At 40.7% G+C, this 20,458-nt stretch overlaps 2 protein-coding genes across 10 annotated transcripts in view; one reads left to right on the top strand and one right to left on the bottom strand.

Annotated features, from left to right (window-relative positions):
- The window catches only part of TOP2B (DNA topoisomerase II beta), a 60,603-nt gene extending 50,917 nt beyond the window's left edge, over positions 1-9,686 (top strand). The window contains exons 29-36 of one of the 6 annotated variants that reach the window (XM_010712873.3): positions 236-380; positions 1,615-1,773; positions 3,117-3,324; positions 3,809-3,888; positions 4,186-4,296; positions 7,894-8,010; positions 8,884-8,981; positions 9,197-9,686. In XM_010712873.3, the coding sequence (XP_010711175.2) occupies positions 236-380; positions 1,615-1,773; positions 3,117-3,324; positions 3,809-3,888; positions 4,186-4,296; positions 7,894-8,010; positions 8,884-8,981; positions 9,197-9,358 (1,080 nt within the window). In that variant the 3' untranslated portion in view covers positions 9,359-9,686. Of the gene's footprint in view, positions 1-235; positions 381-1,614; positions 1,774-3,116; positions 3,325-3,805; positions 3,889-4,185; positions 4,297-7,893; positions 8,011-8,883; positions 8,982-9,196 lie in introns of all 6 variants that reach the window. The other 5 variants (XM_010712872.3, XM_031553941.2, XM_010712874.3 and 2 more) reach the window with 5 other exon arrangements.
- A 50-nt stretch (positions 9,687-9,736) lies between these two features.
- Positions 9,737-20,458, bottom strand: part of RARB (retinoic acid receptor beta) — a 320,646-nt gene continuing 309,924 nt past the window's right edge. For all 4 annotated transcript variants that reach the window (XM_085226368.1, XM_085226369.1, XM_010712869.3 and 1 more), the window contains 3 exons: positions 15,714-15,918; positions 14,168-14,326; positions 9,737-11,163 (listed from right to left, as the gene is read on the bottom strand). In XM_085226368.1, coding sequence (XP_085082494.1) covers positions 10,967-11,163; positions 14,168-14,326; positions 15,714-15,918 — 561 coding nt within the window. In that variant the 3' untranslated portion in view covers positions 9,737-10,966. The remainder of the gene's footprint in view (positions 11,164-14,167; positions 14,327-15,713; positions 15,919-20,458) is intronic.

The raw sequence follows: 20,458 nt of genomic DNA, 5'->3' as shown, positions 1-20,458 counted from the left end.
ACTCAGTGTGTAAAGAAATTAATGCTGGCTTTATTTTTCGTTTGAATGCCTATTATGACTACTTATTGCCAGGAAGTTTTGTTGTTTTTTTTTGTTTTTTTTCTCCTTCCAATACTATTAAAATTGTCAATTCAGTAGTCTACTTTCATTTATTCTCTTCTGAAAGTTGTATTGCAGTTTTTTGTTGAAATATAAAGGTGTAATTTTATTTTGACCAACTTGTTAATATTTTTAGGGTGATGCTGATTCTGTAGCAATAAAAATGGAATTTGATGAAGAATTTGGAGGTGTGCAAGCTGAGGGTGGTGGGGATGACTCAGTGAATACAGCAGCCCCAGCAACTAAAATCCCTAAACTGAAGAGAGAGAAGAAGGAGCCTGGTGAGATATCCTTACACAGTCATCACTGAGCTTAATGAGTACTAATTTTGCATTAAGTGTATTTTAGCACATGATGAGAAGGGAAATATACCGCAATAATAAGTATTTCATCTGATTTTCTTCCTTAAAGAGATGTGTGGAAATACTTTGAAACACTTTAGTATTACTTACAGCATACATGGAAATTAAAAGCAGAGGTAGTCAGTGCTCAGGTTAAACATGCAGGCACTTCTGTTATGGTTCTCTAGTTGTAGTAACTTACTGAAATTTCTTTTAAGTATTCTGCTTCTCTTGAGGTGGGGATCTTCTGTTTTCTACATATGGTTTTGAGGGGGAGGGATCTAAATCACTGAATATGTGAGTAGAAAAAAAACAGATTACTTTTTATAGATTGTGTACAAATGAAAAATATATAACACGTATGTTCTCTGCCACTAAGGGGCAAGCCCTGATCTTCAGTCTCAGTGTACAGTATAGTTGCAGACCTTGATTAAACAAACTTATTTTCTGACTGGCATATTCAGTCATGGTGACTTTTAAAAAAGTTGCACACTATGGTGTGGCAAACTAACCAATGTCTATATTAACTCTCTTTTTTCTCTACTAATAGGAATTTATTATTACTGTTTCAGAAATATTGTGATTATTGGGGCAGAGGTGTGACAGACAAAACAGAAAGCTAAAGGAGTAAAGAGAATATTTGAGTATGAATAGATAACCCCCATGAATAGATAAGTACCATGAGTACAGTTATGACTGAATCCACCCTCGTCAGTGTTGAGCCAAAGTCAATTAGTCCAGCTTTACCCGAGCTTGCCCTGCAATTGTATTGTACCACCTCCAAATGAGTATCCTCTGCTTCTCATGTTAATTGGATTTTTCCAATAACCGTACCTGACCCAATTCTCTGAATAATGGAAAAACTGTTCTTTTCCTGAAAAGCTCCAGTAACCTTTTAAAAATGGGAATTTGACTGCACAGGAGCTGAAACTTCAAATTAGAGACTTCTATGTTTTTCTGTCTTAGAGCAAATTTGTTTGGCAGCAGGAGGTTAGCCTCTATATGAAATTTTTTTCACGTTCTGAAATTTTCCCTTAGGAAGTAAAACAAAACTTAAAAGAAAACTTTTAAAGATAAATTATGCTAAGTATATGCAACATAAACAATTAGAAAAGGCAGAAGTAGTGTGTTTTTTTTTTTCCCTGACTATTAGAGATGCTTTAACTTGTTACAGGTACTAGAGTAAGAAGAGCACCATCATCTACAAAATCCAGTGCAAAAAAAGTGAAGAAACGAAACCCCTGGTCAGATGATGAGTCCAAGTCTGAAAGTGATTTAGAAGAGAGTGAGCCTGTGATTATTCCAAGAGACTCTCTGCTTAGGAGAGCTGCAGGTAATCCAGTTTTTGTGAAATGTGCTCTGTGGCAGAAAGTTTCAACTTTACATCTTAACCTATGTTTTATTTTGACCACAGCCTTCCTTAAAGACATTATCTTTTCCAGATAACTTGCACTGTAACGTTTGTGAAAAAATCCTTAATGGCAAGACCAAGAGTTACTGTGAAAGATTTTGTAACTTGATCCAAAAATCTTTCACCTCATCCAAAATACTAGAATAGAAATTACTCAAAAAAACTGAATTACACAAGATATTGAAAAGGAATACCATTACAAAGAAATAACTTTAATGCAATTATATTGTCCAACGTGGGCCAAAGACCTAACTGGCTGCAAAAAAAATAACTGAAAAAGTCTCTAGTAGGCAAAAGTATCAGACCGAAAGTTTGAAAAATATAGAAATATTCGATAGTTTAAGAAATGCACAAGATTCTTCTGGAAAATTGTGGATCACCTTTTCAAGCACTCGATTAGAAAGAATGTTCAATTGATATCATCAAGAAAACTTGGACTACAAGTGAAGGATTCTTATTCCTTAAAACATACTTATGCAGTAATGTCTTCATAATGCCATTATGAAGCGAGCCACAAATGGATCTGATCATAAAGTTCTTGAGGTTGGAAATGATCTCTAAGATCATCTAGTCCAATCATCCACCTATCACCAATATTTTCCACTAAACCATGTTCCTTAGTACTTAGTTCTTGAACACCTCTGGAGATCTTGAACACCTCAACCACCTCCCTAGGCAGCCTGTGCCAGTGCCCGATCACTCTTTTGGAGAAGAGGGTTTTGCTAAAATCTGAATGGAACCTGCTTTGGTGCATCTTGAAGCCATTCCCTTTCATCCAATCTCTAGTTACCTGGGAGAGGAGGCCAACCCCCACCTCGCCACAACCCCCTTTCAGGCAGTTGTAAAGAGTATTCAGGTCACCTCTGAGCCTCCTCCAGGCTGAACAATCCCAGATCTCTCAGCCATAAGACTTGTGTCCCAGTCTCCTGACAGCTTTGTTACCCTTCTCTGGACATGCTCCACGGCCTGGATTCTTTCACGTAGGGAAAGACCCAAAACTGAACATGGTGCTCAAGATGCAGCCCCACCAGAGCTGAGTACAGGGGGATCATCTCCCTGCTCCTGCTGGTCACACTACATCTGATGTTTGGTAGCAGTTTAAATTATGTGCCTCTATTCTTCTAGACTCAAACAAGACTTTTTTTTTTCTCTCTCTCTTTTGTCTTTTGTAATCTGAAGCAGGATTGCTGAGTGACTTCCCCTTTAATTTATTTATGTGGTAGCATAATTATCTTGAAATGTGTAAATATGTATTTTTCTTTTAGCTGAGAGGCCTAAGTATACATTTGACTTCTCAGAAGAAGAAGATGATGCCGATGATGATGATGATGCCAACAATAATAATGATTTAGATGAGCTTAAAGTAAAAGCCTCTCCAGTTATAAATGACAGAGAGGATGAGTTCATTCCCTCAGACAGTTTAGAAAAAGATGAATATGACTTCTCTCCAGTCAAATCAAAGCCATCTCCAGAGTAAGTACTGTAACTCAGCAGTATATATTTTTTAATTGTTTTGAATACAGAAGTCTCTAAACAAAACTGATGAAATATTGATTAATTATTAATCTACACATAAGATGCAAAATAAAATGTATACATTTCTGAGGAGGAATGGAAATGTATATTATCTCATCATTGCAATTGACTTGGGAAGACATGGCTTACCAAATTGTAATAGTGTCAGTAATGTCATCTCTTAATTATATTTAGTAAAATTTTTTGTTTTCCTTCTTGTATCAACTTGGTATGCAGAACTATTGATAAAAATGTAATACTGTTAATTTTAAATTGTTACAATGCATGACAGGATAAAGATTTTATTAAGGATTTGTCTGCTGAAATGCTAGATACAGGTTACATTGCGAAAACAATAATCTCTTACGGATGCTATAATGTCTACCTATTTCAATATGTAGTTAATGCAATTTATGCAATTTCTTCTTGTGTCTGGAAGTAGAAAAATGTCTCAAGAGAAGAAAAATCAAGACTTTGGGAACATTTTCTCATTCCCATCTTACTCTCAGAAGACAGACGATGGTGAGCTTGTTTTCACTGATCTATTTACTGTTATGGAATATGTATGGGGTTTTATGTCATAAATAGAAACTTAATGCAGTAATTTTAAGAATAGCAGTATTGAGATTTACACAGGGGAAAAGCAATAAGAGGTTCTGATCCTAAGAGGAGCACAGCTTGTAGGTACACGGTATGCCCATAGCCTAGCTGTAGTATCTGAAGAGTGTATCTGTGGGATTGATCTTGCATGTGACCAATAAGGATGATTTAAAATATGCAGTGAACAAATCTTATTCTGAACATACTCTGTGGTTATAGATACAACAAAATTGGACAGTGATGAGGAGGATTCTACTCCTGTTTTCTCATCACCTTTCGCCCCAAAACAAACAGAGAAAATTCTAAGTAAAACAGTAGCTGCTAAAAAAGGTAAGTGTAGGATTACCCTGTAAATCAGACCTTTTTTTAAAGTTCTTCACTTCCATCTTTGCATCATCTCTTCACCATCATCATCTTAAAAGTGGAAATAGCATTCATTTATTTCAAATTCAGTGGCGCTGCAGGAGAGGGTGTGAATTTCTTCCAGCTTCTTAATGATATTAATTTCTTTCTCTCTACAATAACGTCAATACTTACTACGTATGGAGTTCTGCCTTTTAGTTAAACTAATGAAAGGCTTTAACCCTCAGGGAACAAATGAGTCATGATGTCCTTCTGGTTGAAGATAATCTTCTATAATACATCTAACTTATTAATGTTAGAAGTAAGAGCAACAGTGCAAAGGAGGAATCCCCAAGAAGTACTTAAGTCCTAAGCAGACCATGTACCTGGCATAGTTGTATTTAGCTGTAGTTTTTGGTACAGAGAACGGAAGGCTACCTTTACACTTCAGAAGTAGAAGTTTCTTCATTTGTTAGACAGGCTTTTAGAACTGGCAATTTGCATATTCTTAAACCAGGGAATTCAGGACAGTTCCAAGAGCAAGTTCATGATTCGTATTGGTTTCATTAGTTGTTTTAGCACTCTGTTCCTTGGAGAATATTGGCATATATACTGTTATCTATCTACTTCTGAAGGAAAGCTCTGAGCCTGTTTCTGAATACATTTTAAGGATTATACCAAGTGCTTGCCATAATTAATGCTGAAAATAATTTTTTTCTACCTAAGTTGAAAAATTGTTGTCTTCTTAGCAGATAATAGACCGCAGGTTTTTTCTGCTTTCAAATCTTTGCCTTGCTTCTATTATTTCTTTCAGATGATTTCATTTTTTTCTTTCTTCTTAATAGTCTCTCCTCCAAAAGCAATTTTTTTTGCTGCAATATGGTGGTCTTCTTTGACCAGCTTACAGCTGAACTTAGTACATTAATATCACAGAAAGATACCTCCAGGAAATCTGCAAGAAAGCAGCCAGTTACTATAATGAATTTACTTTATTAAAAATGAGAAAAAAATTATCTTGTTTTATGGGTTAGGTGCCAGGGATTTGCAGCATCCATTCACCCTCCCCTCTTTGCTTCCACATTTCTAATCTCTGTCTCAATGACATTGTGCTACTCTAATTGAATCAGTAAATATCTAACTGATTCTCAAACACTTGAAGACTTTTTAATCATCAATAGTAAAGTTCTATAATACAATGAATGAAGATTATTTTTATTATTGTCTTTTATGATGAACTCCTGTTTTAAATACAAGAAAGAACTGTGTATGTACTAGCATGGATTCAACTTAACATTCAACCTCTCTCTCCCTTTCTCTTTTTTGAAGGTGTGGATGCAATTAGTTGTGTGGATGTCATTAACATAGCTTTGAAACTTTAAAACACAGTTGTGATGTTTCTGAGTGCTGATTAACCTTTACCCTTACAAAATAGATATAAACAGGCTTTTGTTCAAGGAAGAAGAGTTATACTTTTGTCTTCATAGTAGTCTTAGAGACACAATTTCCTTTTCAGTGCACAAAAATTCACAGCATTCAGCAGTTTTCATCTTCTCTCCTTTGCCCAAACTATACATAATCACAGCTTCTTTGACAGTGCAGTGCTAAATTAACACGCTTAGTTATTGGTCAACTGATATTCTTTTAGTCATGTCCTTAGTTCTGTGTCCATCTTCTGGTATCCACTCACCCTCAGTGAATGCCTCACAGGGGAATGTCTATTGTGTAGCTGAAACAATTATTACAAACAGTTGTATGGGGTTTTTTTTGTGACTTCAGAGCCTGAATTTTGGAGGACAGGAAGCTGATACTGAAGAACTACTTTTTCTGTCTTGTTATCTGGATGGCCACATTCCTTTCTTAGTCTAGGGAAAATAAAGGAATAGTTAGGAATTCAGCTTCTTCTCAGACCTTGATCAATTTGAGATGAAATTTTCTGATCTCTGGCATTGACTGACTCTGGTTTGCTTTATGTTAATATGGTTCTTTTATCTTCTAATTGAGATATCTATAGAGACCTATTTTCAGTTGTTTTCATATATGGTTCTTGAGTTCCAACTTAAGCATCAGTTCTTCACTCTCAAAGTCTATCTAAAAGGCTGCCAGAGCCTCTCCTTGATGCCAAAGAAAGCTTTGTTTTTAGTATTATCAGGACATGATACTGGGACTACTCAGTAGGTATCTTCAATCACACAGAGCAGTACAGTGGTTCTCCAGCAGGTAGCATTTAAAGGCAGCATAGCCAGAAAGGTTCTGGAGACGCTCACCTGTTGTCTGAAGACATTCCCTTAGCAGTATCACAGATGAAGGCTTAAGTACTCACCAGTGTCCAGTTCCTGCTATCTGGAGCTTTTTACGTATGTCGTATCTTTGAGGTATTTAGGACTGACAGATAACACATAGGTGAGGAGTGTAGCAGAGGGTTTTATAAAAGGCTGGTTTGTCTTTCAATTTGTAGAGTGCATTACTTCTTGTCCTCCATGGTATGAGGGCTGCTCCAAAAGTAATGCCTCCTGTTTTATTACTTTGGCCCACGATATCAGAGGCGGATGGTGCTGGTATGGCAGCCGAGGTTGAATCTTCCCAGCAATATTCCATTGCATTTAATTGTAATGTGACCAATGGCAGCAGAAGGGCAGTCTGACAAAATGGTGTCTAACATGGAAGTGCAGGTGAAGCAAAGGAGTGGAAATGAATTCTTCTGTGCAGAAAAAATGACATTGACATTAATTGACACTTACTGAATGTTTATAGAGACCAAACAGTGAGCACAGTGAGGCAGTGGGGGGTACATTCCAGCAGTGCTGACAGTGACAGTTGGTCACCTCCCCTGGTGCAGATTTTTACCAGCACAGCATGCAGGCTCTTGTTCATCGCCGATAAAAAGGCATAGATAATGGTGGTGACTACAGTGAAAACACTATCAAATGGTGTTATTGAGCTGTTCATATTCGCTGTAGTTTCCATGGAAATAAATAGGAGGCATTGCTTTTGGAGCAATATGAGTACTGTCTTTTAAAGATGGCAAGACAAGTTGTGTAGCAGTAGTAGAAATTCATTAAGGATTCCACAGATATGTCTCCTTCCTGTCCTTCCTTCTTTTTCTGAGGTTCTTTTTCATTGGATAAACAGAAAACAACACAGATGCATTGTGCCTCAGAGTCCTGCAGTAATCATGGGGAGGGTTGTTCTGCAGTTGTGGCAAAGATTGTACCACTGTGAAGGCAGAAATGGCACAAGTAGCAAACTGTTCTGTAATGTAATGTATCTGAGCATGTTTTAAATATCCAACTTGGAGGACTTGCTGCTTTAGATAACAGTAACCTGTTTTGTGCTCAAGAAGATGAAAAAGCATTTAATTAAAAACACTGGAACATACTGAATGAACTGGTACAATTTAATTAAAAGGTTTTCTTAACAAAAGAAACACCTCCTTTTTATTCCTCACGGTTCTAACATAAAAACTGAAGCTCGTGTAGGAGGCTCATCTCATTTTAACATCTGCCATTTACGTTGTAGTCTAGTAAAATTTAATATTTCTAAGCAATATGTGAATTTAACATATTCAGTATCTCTAACTTCTAACAGCAAAAGTAGATGTACCACCTAAACCTAAAAGGGCTCCCAAGGCCAAGAAGATGGAAACTGTAAATTCTGACTCGGATTCAGAATTTGGCATTCCAAAGAAGACTGCAGCACCCAAAGGTAGTAATTTAGGTGTGGTGACAATTAGCATCACACAGTGTCTGGACTCTCTATAACACAGGTTCACGACTATATTTGGAGGGAAGTAGAAATAGTCTCTAAAAGAAGAACCAAGCTGATTTATTAGTGAATGAATCACCAGCAGATTACTCAGCCCTGAGCTTTTTTCTATGACAGAAATAGTTCACTGGCGTTTCTTGACTATCAGTGCTGTGAACTTTTTAAGTGACCTTAGCTGTTGGGAATGCATTTAATGCCTCCAAACCCCTTTTAATTCCTCATCCATTCTGTTGCATACTGCTTATTTTCATTCTGTGAGCTCACCTTTATACACGTCAGTAAAGTTCTGATCGTTGGTAGTTCTATTAAGTCAGGTTTTCTGATTCTTGAAACCAATTCATTGGTATCCCAGTTCTCAGTCCTAAGAAGAAAATGACAGAAGCACTGCAGCACAACCAGTGATTTCACCAGAACACTGCAAAGGGAAAGGATGTGCCAGTGCTGATAGCTGCTGTAAACAGTAAATTCCTCAGCTGTGAAGGTGCATTAATGCCGTGTTATCAGCAAAAAAGTTACTTGGAGTACTTCACAAGTGTGGAAGAAGTTGGGTTAGTGAATTTTGGCCCTGTCTTGAACTGACAATATGAATTGCTAGCCAAATGGTAACTCCAGAAGAAGTACAAAAGAAAGATATAAAACTGAGAAAATCAACTATGTTATGTTGTATTTTCCGGCTGTTGTGAAGAAGCTTGAGCTGTAAAGTGAATTAGAACTTTACACGCAGACATGATAAAATGTAGTAATGTGACTGTTGCTTTTTTTTCCAGTTTGCTGAACTTTGATGTTTTATTGAAATAATATTCTCTCACCTAGGAAAAGGAAGAGGGGCAAAGAAAAGGAAAGCATCAAGCTCAGAAAATGAAGGTGAATACAACCCTGGGAAGAAGGCACCTAAATCAACACCATGCAAGGTCAGTTCTCCCAGTGGTCCTTTCCACTTGTAAATAATAACCTAACAGATTCCTTTCAATCAGAGATGCATGTTCTTAAGGGAGGGCGCTGATGTACCAACTGGGGTATAGGTGTGGCTATGTATTAGCTGTTAGAGAAGAGTTGTTTCAGGTCTGAATGTCAAGATGCAACATGCACAGAGCTTCACAAAGGATTTGTCTTTTCTTTTCCAAAGAAATCCAAGAAGGCCACTTTTGACCAGGATTCGGATGTGGAAATCTTCCAGTCAGGCTTTGCCTCTGAAACTGCCCCAAAGCCCCGGACAGGCCGGGCTAGAAAAGAAGTGAAATATTTTGCAGAGTCTGATGAAGATGATGATTTTGATATGTTTAACTAAGTGCCCAAAGAGCACACAACTGTTTTCCAACGACTATCTTGTGTTGTCCTTTTGGTCCCTTCTGTCGCAAACTTTTGTACATTTGACTTATTTTATGTGATAAATGTAATTGATGGTTTTTATTCTTGTGTGTAGGCATTTTAACATTTTGTTCTTACACCTACAGTTTTATGCTCTTTTTTACTCATTGAAATGTCATGTATTTGTCTGACTGGCTTGTAGAGATGTTCTAGACAGCGGTGCTAAAGCACATTTTAATTGTCATGGTTGCAAACAGCAAACCTGCTTTTTGAAATGAAGTTTAAACATTAAAAAATGGAAAACTCTCCGTCTTGTGTGTGTAACATTGGGGCTGGAGGAACAACTTCCACACAGGTGTTTTTTTTAAAATAAATATATTTTATTCTTTGCCAGGAGACTCCATGGAAAAAGGTAAACAGTATATGAACATAGAAAGCATTGTTAAACAATCTCAATGTACAAACAGAGCCAGTGAAAGTACATCACAGACTTGCTAGAATATATAAAAAAAAATCCACTAGTGCTTTAAATGAAACCTAAGAAACTGACACTTTAAATCTGTTAACCATTCTACCACAGTTTTCACTCTGCTTCATGGTGATTTAACAAGGCCAAGAAGGCAGATTCTCTCCTTGTGTTTCTGGAAGTCCTGTCTGTACTTCCCTAGCACCTGGAAGGCCGCGTAGGTCAGCTCATTCCTGGCGGTCGACTCTTAAGGAAATACCCTGGACTCACCCATTTGAAAGCTGTAAATGAGTCTGCTGGTTATCATCCCATGAAGTTTCCCTAATGGCTTGTGAATAAGTAAACAAAAACATGGTAACACTGAGAAGTGTTTCTGCCTTGGAGGCTATCATTACTGTAGAAATGTAGTAGTTAACGGTGTAGCTAGGTCGCCAGCCAGGTAATAAACCACTTTTTGAATTTTAAAGTGACGGTAACAGTGGAACAAATGACATCTGAATAACTGATCTGGCAGTTAATGCCGACACCGATGTTTTTTCTGGGAGTGCAGGGATTTCTGTATACTTTTTACAAGGAAGGAGATGCAAACTGAGGGCATCAAAGAGTAGTTTTCGTATTAACTAATCAGACGGTCCTTGAAATTTCCTTTTCTGGATGTGTACAGTAGTCCATTGCATCTGGTTGGTGTCTTGATCGTTTTAGGTATGAGAGACAAAAGGAAAGCACCAAACATCCAGTACAGAAAGTACAGCCATACATCTGTATGTACAAAGTCATCAGAAATGCAACCAGAATTTAAAGTTTGAGATCTGTCTTGTCACCATGCAGTCTTGAATGTTCAGAAGAGAAAACAGAAGCTTAACTTTTTTTTTTTTTTTTTGCATGAAATGGCTGATTTAGAGTTTCAAAAGTTTGCATTTTCTATTTTAAGAGTTTAAACAGCAAGGAGTATATATCGATACATATGAAAATTTCTTGGTCCTTGTTGAGTTTTTATCTATATATATATACATATATAGATATATATTAAGTCCAGAAAGTAAGCAGCAGTAAAAATGTTTTTCTTGCTTTTCATCCCTGTACATAAGGTGTTAGGAATGTCTGAAGTAGCTGGAAAATGTCTTATTGCACCATAGGGGATTGACTGACACTGCTGTTATCCACTGAGCTGGGTGAGATACTCGGGCTGTGTTCTGCAGTATTTCCATTTGAGGTTGGTGTCAGTGGTTCGTGTCCTTCAGAGTTCTCCAACATTTCTTGAATAAGAGGTGGCATGGATCCAGGAATTTCCATTTTCAATGTAATGACACGTTCCGCACCTTTAAGAAGAAAACAAAAAGAAATCCTTTCCATTAGGGTGAGTTGTGCAATTTCTTTTTCCGTAGCGCCATCAGAAGTAATTTCAGGGTACGTTATTTTAACGGCTTTGATGTCTCCCTCTATAGTTCTGCATACAAAATTATGTAAGCGAGCGCCTTCAATTCACTGCAGGAAAATGGAATGAGATGAGCTCTCCTTAACAAATTGATTTAAAATGGTGATCACAGCAGCCAATAGTACAGTACAATAAATTAGATGAACCGCATCTTTACACAGAAGGAACCAAAATGGTACTAAACCATGTTGAGAAATTAAAGGCAACTGCTACCACTTGGAAGGCTTTATAAATTGGAATGCACTTCACAGTTTCTAAGCTGGATGGGATCTGCAGAGCCTGGAGGACAAAATGTTGGGGGCTCTGTGCTGAACAGGTGTGGTGAAATGTCAGAAGTAAGTACTGCCTCACAGCAAACTGTGAAGTAAGAAACAGAATTTAACAAACCCTTGTTTTATAAAACAAACTCAGCCAAAGGGATACTTTGGTGAAGCTGCTTTCTGTGGGTTGCAGGTGCTTTGAGCTAATCAATCACAAAAGTACGCAGCAACTCTGCTTACATCTGATGTAACTGAAGTTAACCAACTGGTCAGTACTTCCCAAATGCAACAGCTACAGGTGTTTTTACATAGAGATGGCTTTGCAGGCTGTTGTGTGTAGGATTAAACAAAACAACAAAATTAATCTGGACTATCCAGACTACAAGCCAATAAGTAATACTAGTGTAGGGAGAGAAAAAGCCACAGAATACAGCTTGCAGTTCCTTGGATAACGTCAAGTATTTCTTAACTCTACATTAGAGACAGATGGATGTGAGGCCTGAACCATTAGGTGGATAAAGAAATAGTTGGATGGTCACAGGCAGAGAGTTGTTGTCAAAGGTGCTATGTCCAGGTGGAGTCCAATCGTAAGTGGTGTCCCCCAGGGGTCCAGTGCCCTTCGACGTCTTTATCAGTGACATGAACAGTAGGACTGAATATACTCTCAGCAAGTTTGCAGATGACACCAAGCTACTGACAAAACTGAAGGAAGGGATGTTATCCAGAGAGACCTGGACAGTCTCAAAAAGTAGACACATCTAAACTTAATGAGATTAAACAAGGCCAAGATGTTGCACTTGGGTTGAGAAAATCCCAGATATGAGAACACTCTGGGAGAACTCTTGGAGGGCAGCTCTACAGAGAAGGACTTGGGAGTGCCAGTGGGCAAAAAAGCTGGGCATGAGCCAGCAGTGAGCACTCACAGTCCAGAAGGCCAACAGTATTCTGGGCTGCATCAAAAGAGAAGTAGCCAGCAAGGTGAGGGAGGTGACTGTCCCCCTCTGCTCTGCCCTTGTAAGGCCTCATCAAGCATAGGAAGGATGCAGAGCTGCTGGAGCAGGTCCAGAGGATAGCTGCAAGGATGATCAGAGGGCTGGAACATCTCTCCAATGAAGAAAGGTTAAGGGGGCTGGGCTTTATTAGCTCAGAGAAGAGAAGGCTCTGGAGAGACCTCACTACAACTTTTCAGTACAGAAACAGATCAAGTAAAAGTTCTGAAACTGTACTAATAGTGACAGGACAAGGGGGAATAATTTTAAAAGAGAGGAGATTTAGGTTAGATGTTAGAAAACATTTTTTTACTCAGAAAGCGGTGAGGCCCTGGCACAGCCACCCAGAGAGGCTGTGGATACCCCACGCCTGGAGGCATTCAAGGTCAGATTGGATGGGACCCTGGACAGCCTGATCTGGTGGGTGGCAGCCCTGCCCATAGCAGGGGAGTTGGAGTGAGATAATCTTCAAGGTCCCTTCCAACTCAAGCCATTCTATGATTCTAGGGTAAGTGGTGAGGATCATGAAGAGACAGAAATATTCTGGTGTAAAGCTATTATACAATGAAAAGCGTATCAATGACAGCATAGTAGCAAAGCCCTAGGCTGCAGCAGGCGAGGATATGCTTAAACGCAGCAGCTGTGGACACAAAAATGTAGAAAAGAATCTGCTCACTCTTGGAAAGCCACAGGTACGCAGGGATCTCCAGCAAGACAGCCTTGCCTCCTCTGCCAACCTTAAATGAGGTCTGGGAAGAAGTGGATTCTGGCTCCACCCCTTACTTCTCTCAGGTGCACTGCATGCACCTGAGCTTCCCTGGGTTGGCCCTGCCTTCCGACCAGGTGCTCAATTACTGATTCAAGCTGTGACTCAACACTTTCATTACATCTGGAATTAAAAGTCAAACAGTGAGGATATAAAGATTCTGTTCCACAGTGAAGAATAGATGTCCTTTGCACAGTTTGTTTCTGTTGGGAAGAAGATTTTGTCTATCGAACAGAACAACTTATTTATAGACAATTTATAGCCATAAACCTCAGAGTTCAAATACCTGGTACAATACATCTTATAAGATTCCTGATCATCAACTTAAAATTAGTCTAGTGGAATAGAAACCTGCTTTTTAAAAGTGAAGGAAGGCAATAAAAGTCAACAACACTAAAGAAAAAACAGTCTGATTACTGGGGAAAGATTCCAGAGAATAGAACCTGTAGACATTCTTTGCTTTTCCATGCTGCTACAATGCCAGTGCTGCAGAGAGCACTCAGTCACTGCATAACTCCAGATAAGAAGGGAGAGTTCATATTCATGCCTGAGCTGAGAAGCTTCAGAAGCCATTACAAAGGCAATGAATAACTTTCCAGGTGAATGCTGATGGAGTAGTCTCATAACTAACTTAAACTGTCAGGAACAAAGGAGCAAGCACTACAACTGGAAAGCAATTAATGACTTCACAGAGAATTGTATGGAAAATGTGGCATTGTGAACATTTGAAGTAGAACCATTTTCAACAGGCAGTTACATGAACAAGATGAAAAGAAAGGTTAACGGACCTCTCAGTTGTGTTAAAAACACCCACAGGACCAACCACCCAGGTCCTCAGGCCAATGTCCTCTGAGAACACGCTGAGAACTGTACCTTTTGCACTGATGCTACGAAGATCTGTGATTTTCATTAAGATCTTTGGAAACATGTGAGGCTTGTTGGGTCGTCTCTTTCGGATATAAATTTTCAGTGCTTCAAGCAACGGTTCCTGAAGCTTATCCACTTTCATTGGTTCTTCAAGGTCCTGGCGATCTGTAGGAAGCATCATGTCACTCTATGATCTTAAATACATTTTTATTTTCTTCATCACAGAAAGAAATCACAGAAGCTTTTCCATGTTCTTGATTAAACCTCCATGAATTTCATCACTTTCTCCATTTATACGGAGAAATATACTCTGTAGCATTTATTCCATTAGGAAGATGACAAACCATAGCTTTCCAAAACTTAGCTTCATTTTTCATTGGTTACTGAACAGGTTTGTCATTTAAGTGTTTCGGATTTACTACAAGCTCCCTGTCTAAGGGGAAACTACCTTCCTGCAAACAATATTTGAGAATTAATTTTGTATTCATCCAGGTTTACAAACTGATTACAGCCGATTGGGTCTTTGCATCGATGCTAAACCAAGTGAGTTACCACCATACATCAGCAGATGGCAGTGCTAGCTTAAGTGACAACAAACGTCAGCCATAAAAGGGGATGCACCAGTGATACATTAGAGATGTCTCAGAACCCATCATTGCCTCTGATGGGTTATGGTTAGAGACATAAAAGTAGCATCATTTTGTACTAAAGGGCCACCTTCAATAAAGACTGACTGTTGGTTTCAAAACAATACTCTAATAGCAATTTAAGCACAGCAAAGCTTAATTATGCAAACAAACAAACAAAAACCCACAAAAAACCCACAAAAAACAGCTTTGAGTTTGCATTTCAGCAGGCCCATCTGAACACAGTGTTTCTAATGCTAGCCCAGAATTTGGACAATGGGATAGATACTGGGTGATTAAATTAACAGAAATTTAAGAGAATTCTGGAAACAATATAAGACTTTCTTTTTTGCACTGAAGAAATATAGGTTTATCTGATTTTACCTGGCAATGCCCCTTTTGACTTAGAATCAGCTCCTCCCCACCCCTCCTCCCCAGTCATGTTACCAGTGCTATTCTGTTAAATTTGAAGCACAGCCTGCATTTTCTTGGTTATTCCCAACGACTTCTGTACAAATATAACCCTAGGCATATGCATGCAATTGCATTTATGAGTAAACGCTGCACAACCAGCCTCTTGCCCTAATGCAGCTCAGTCATGAAGGTACCCAAACAATGCTCAGGAAGAATGCAGTGAGATATATCCTACAGTGGTACTTTACGAGGCAAACAGTAAGATGAACTGGAACTGATCCAGTTCATTTTAAACCACACCAATAATGAAAACAATAATTATAATCAGTGGAAAACAAGACTTTAGTGCAGCTGGTTTAGGTGGCATATATATAATACATAATAACGCTACATATACATATTCTATATATATCTATACATTTTAGTACAGGAAAGCAGAACAAGTAAAACATAAATGAAGATCTTAATGAGTCTGTTGTTTTAAAGGCATCTGACTCCCCGCTGTACGGTACCTCCACAGATCAAGCAGATGGCACTAAGGAGACCGGTTTCTGTGTCATCCATTTCCAAAGGCAGGAGCTGGTTGGCAAAGGTGAACACGAGGTCGGTCAGGGGGCCAAATCCAGCATTGTGCATCTGAGTTCGGTTCAGGGTAAGGCCATCTGAAAATGTCATGGTGTCTTGTTCCGGTGTGTATCTTGTGCAAATTCTGAGGATCTGCAGAGGGATAAAAATGAAACCTGAGGAATTCAGTCCTTAGGAGGTTTGCTGCATTCTCCCAATGCAGCAAATTACCCATGGACTGAAGTACGTGCTCATGTCGAAACAATACGAAATCAAATTCCGGTATGTTCAGTTCCAGTAGCTCCAGAGTTCTCCAGCACCACATAAACAAACAATTGTCTATGATTATTTTTACTGTAGAAATTGGTCACTTCAATGCTTTCCCTCTCGTTATGAAACACTCAGAAATTCTGTGCCATTCCCATGCCTTCACTCATCAACATTACCATAATAATCCCATCAATTGCTCTTTAATTAGTATGCTCTACATATCAAATTATAAAACGTTACTGTACTGCCACGCTGATCCCAGCGAGACCATGAAGATACCTGAGCTCCTTGAGCACACTCATATTGGTTCGGGGCTCACATCTGTGTGACAGTGCTGCTCTGAGCTGTGACTCTGCTAGGACAAGGGATCTGTGTGCCTTCTGGGTGAGCACAGACAGCTCCCAACTGCTGAAAGAGGCAGAACACAGCCTGAGCTCTGGGACTCCTTCATTTCTTCCGTGATGGCAAATAAACGCGAAGTTCTGCTGCAGAACTCAACCAGCAAGTGAACAAACGCTGGGTTGGGAGAAAGACAAAACGGAAAGGTAGCCCAACAAGGGAAAGAGCAGCAGGCCACTGCTCACCGCACTCCAGCCTTACAGAACACCTGAGAGGAGCAATAGTACAGCTGCCGGTTAAGGTGATCCCCGCACACATTCTTACTTCGCTCATTTACCCCCCACAGCTCAGGAAGGTGCGCTGACTTAGGGCCGCATCAGGCCCGACCCGAGCGCTGCGTCAGCGCTGAGCTTCCCGCCTCGGGCCCTGCCTCGTCCCCACCGCCAGCTCCACAAAACGCTCCTTGTCCTGCCGGCCCGCGCGCTCCTTCTGAGCCGATTACCAGGCTCTGAGCCCTCACGTGGCAGCACGCGGCAGCCTCAGGAGCTCGCCCAGCTTTTCCTCTTCTCCCCTCAGCCACAGCCGCGTGCCGCAGCACCGCACCCGCCCGGGCGGCCTCCGCCAAGCCCGGCACCTCCCAGCCGAGCGGCGCAGGAAGGAGCTGCGTTGGCTCCTGCAGGTCCGCTTGTGTGAGGTCAGCCGGCCTGCCCTGAGCGCAGATAACAGAGCGTTCCGGGGAAGGCGTGCGGTCACACCTTTAAGCTGGCCATCAGGAACGCGGGGGTTTCGTGCGACGGCCAACGCGCACCTCAGGACTGTGACTGGAAGGAAATGTTAAAAGCACGGTGCCTTGTCAATAGCAGACGGCATGGTTACCATACCCTACGCTGCCAGGAATCGCTGGAGGTTCTTTCCCCTCACGCTGTTTCTTACCGTTTTACACCCAGGAGTTGGGCTCGATGATCCTCACCCTTCCAACTTAGGGCAGTCTAGAAATCTACGGTCTTTAAAAAGAATGGTAAGGAGCACGGAGGGAGCTAGTGGAACAACAAACACCCCTTCAGAGCCCACCCAGAAGAACAGAAACTACGCTTTGAATATCCCCCCAAGCAACCCGCCTCCTGCTCTACGCAGGCTGTGGGTTCCCCAGCGCTCTCTGTGGGCCGGCCTTGCTCTGCTGCAGATGCACGGAGCAGCCTGAAGCTGCCACAGGGCCGACATGGAGGAGGACATCCACGCTGCACCCGCAGGAGGAGTGAGGCGGGGGTTTGGGTAGGGAGCCCAGAGATCCAGTGAGCAGGCACAGGGAGCCTTGCACAATTCATGATTAAAATCTTCGGGACCCATGGAATGTAGTTACTTCCAGGCACAGCCGGCAACTGGGAAGGTTTTTCACAAAAGGCAGACTTCAGGCTTTTGTGCCTAAATGCTGCTTGAGCCTTTAATTGGATGAGCCTGCAGTGGCTCAGACAGGGCAACTGGCACAGCTGAAGCTCAAGTATGTGTTTTCTGCAATGCACTTAACTTGACTGGAGCAATCAGGTCTCAGGTTTCTCCTACATTCCTTTTACATTATCCCACAACACACTGTTATTAAACTCTGAGACAGATCATTTAAAATGTTTTTGTGTTTTTTTTTTTTTTTTTTTAATTTATGCCCTTCATCAAGATCTGTGAAATGCTATGGATATTGCTGAGTTGCTGCTAAACCTTTCTTGGGCAAACTTCCAGTGTCAAAGTAAAGTCAATTTCAAGCTCATAGTCGCTGAAGAACATATGGGAAATGTCAGCACTTCAAAATAAGAAATCATTGTATCTTTCTCCATTTTAAACTGTCTAGAAGACATCCTCCTAATGTCCTCAGTACTGTTTAGATTTTGTAACTAAGCCAAGTATTTTAGTTGTCACTCTGCTCTTAAATGCCACTTGCAGCCATAAATAAGGTTCTTGCCAATGATTAAAGGACCCTTTGTTTTAAAGAATACATCTTGAAGTGTCTACAACTCAGTTACAAACAGCTAAAAAAAAAAATCCATTGTCCAGTTCACACAAAACCTAAACATCCAGATTGCTGCATGTATAAAATTGCTGCTGCTGTTATACTGTTACCTGCTTTACACAGATTTGTTAAAGTAAGAACTCCTCGTGCCACACACTCACTGTCCCAGCCAGGTCAGTTTCCCAAGGAGAGAAACTCAACCTCTGAAAGGGCATCAGCAGATCAACAAACCTCCCAGCATTGCCGTGCTCACTGGAACGAACTACCCTGTGCACACAAGTGCCTGCTTGGTGCTCACATGTGGGATTTTTCAGCAAAAACTAAAAATGGTATCATTAGGGTTGAGAACTTCACGGTTTTCCCATTGGATTTGAGTAAGACTGAACTATGGAGTCCCTCCACATCCAATGCTCTCCTGCCACGGGGCCAGCAGACCGGCAGACAGAAGCAGTCACTTTTACGAGGGTTATTGAATTTTAGTAACATTTATCCCTGGAACCTTTGGCTCCAGAGCAAATACAAATTCCACCAGCCTCAGTTGGCGCCTTTAACTATTTTGCAAGACTTGATGTTATTTCCCTTATAGAATTTGTGTTTGTTTGTATATAAAACAATTATTTGACCCGCATCCAATGGGGTTTAATTAGGTTCCTGGCAGTATCTCCTTTCTCAGGGTGTCAGGGGATTAAGGCATCTAAGGCTGCAAGATCCAGCTAAGCTGAGCCCTCAGTGGTTCTTGTAAATGCTTCGGACTCACCCTTGCCCAGGAGTTAAACCCGGGTCAGTTGAACCAGGGCTGGACACAGAATGCTCATGCTCATGCCTAAAGCACAGGGCTCCAGCAGCCCCACTGAGATGCTGCCCCTTGTCAGGAGGAGAAACGTGAACAAGGTCTGCAAGCACAAATCGGCAATACGGAGGTTTTAGCTCCAACAGCCAAAGAAATGAAGACACTTGGGATTGGCAGAAATCTTCTCTACTGTGGTTGTGGAGATTGGCACCTGCTCAGAGCTCTGCCCTGACTAGTGTTTCCTTAGCACAAATCCTGAGCAGGTCCCCGGGTGCAGGGCAGCACTGCCCAGCAATGCAGGCACACGGCCAGCTGCAGGCAGGCACACGCTGTGCCTGGCTAGGAGAACTAAGGGGGAAAGCAGGCTCTATGAAAACATTGCTAAAAGTGCTGTTATTTAGCTTAAATAAAGATACAGAGCTGCACTCCAATCAGACTACGTGCAGGTGATGTGGGTTTAATGGATATGGGCATTTCACAGACTGTACGCATGCCACACATAACTGTGGTGGTGGTAATTATCCCTTTTTCTTTTTAAGCAGCACATAAAGTAGTCACATAAAGCTTGTCTACATGTCACACTGGAAACTTAGGACTCTCACAGCAAGCTCGTCTTATCCATCCTGTCTGAAAAAGCCTCATCTCTTGCCTACTGCAGGCAGCTATGGTGCTTGCATGTCTGCTTGCACAGATGTGTCACCTTCTCCAGTTTTGTGAAATATAAAGAAGACAACAAGCAGGTGGACAGGAATGACAGGCCTCAGTAAAGGCTGTAAGTACAGCTTGGATATTACCATACTCCCCAGGAATAGAAGTGGTGAATTGGCTTTAAAATAAGAATCAACCTTCTCTGTCCATGAATTAGGTGAAATATAGTAACCATTTACTACCAGCCTAATTATTAATATTCTAAGGACCAAGATTTTATTTAGCCACCTTGACGAAAGGCTGTGAAGTGCCTCTATTCAGCCCTGTACCTTTATCTAGACCTTTATTAGTCCTACGTGCAACCAGGAGTTGGGCTTGATGATCCTTGCAGATTCCTTCCAGCTCCGGATATTCTGTGATTCTGTGAGCTCCAGGAACCCACAGGATCCTTAACAATTACAGAAGCAGGGTATGATTTTTTTTCCCAGTAGCTACAGAGCCAGAAAATGGCAGCTCCAAGAAGGGAATGCAGCTTAAAGCATGAAGTTTTAGGGTTAAAGTGTTTGGATGAACAGGTTTTTGCTATATCCCAACCTTTCTCCCTGCCACCATTTTTGAGCAGTTCCTGTAGACTTTGCAAACAGAAA

Source organism: Meleagris gallopavo, chromosome 6 (assembly GCF_905368555.1).
Source record: "Meleagris gallopavo chromosome 6, MGAL_WU_HG_1.1, whole genome shotgun sequence".
NCBI classification, from domain to species: Eukaryota; Metazoa; Chordata; class Aves; order Galliformes; family Phasianidae; genus Meleagris; species Meleagris gallopavo.
This window is presented reverse-complemented; position numbering and strand designations above follow the sequence as displayed.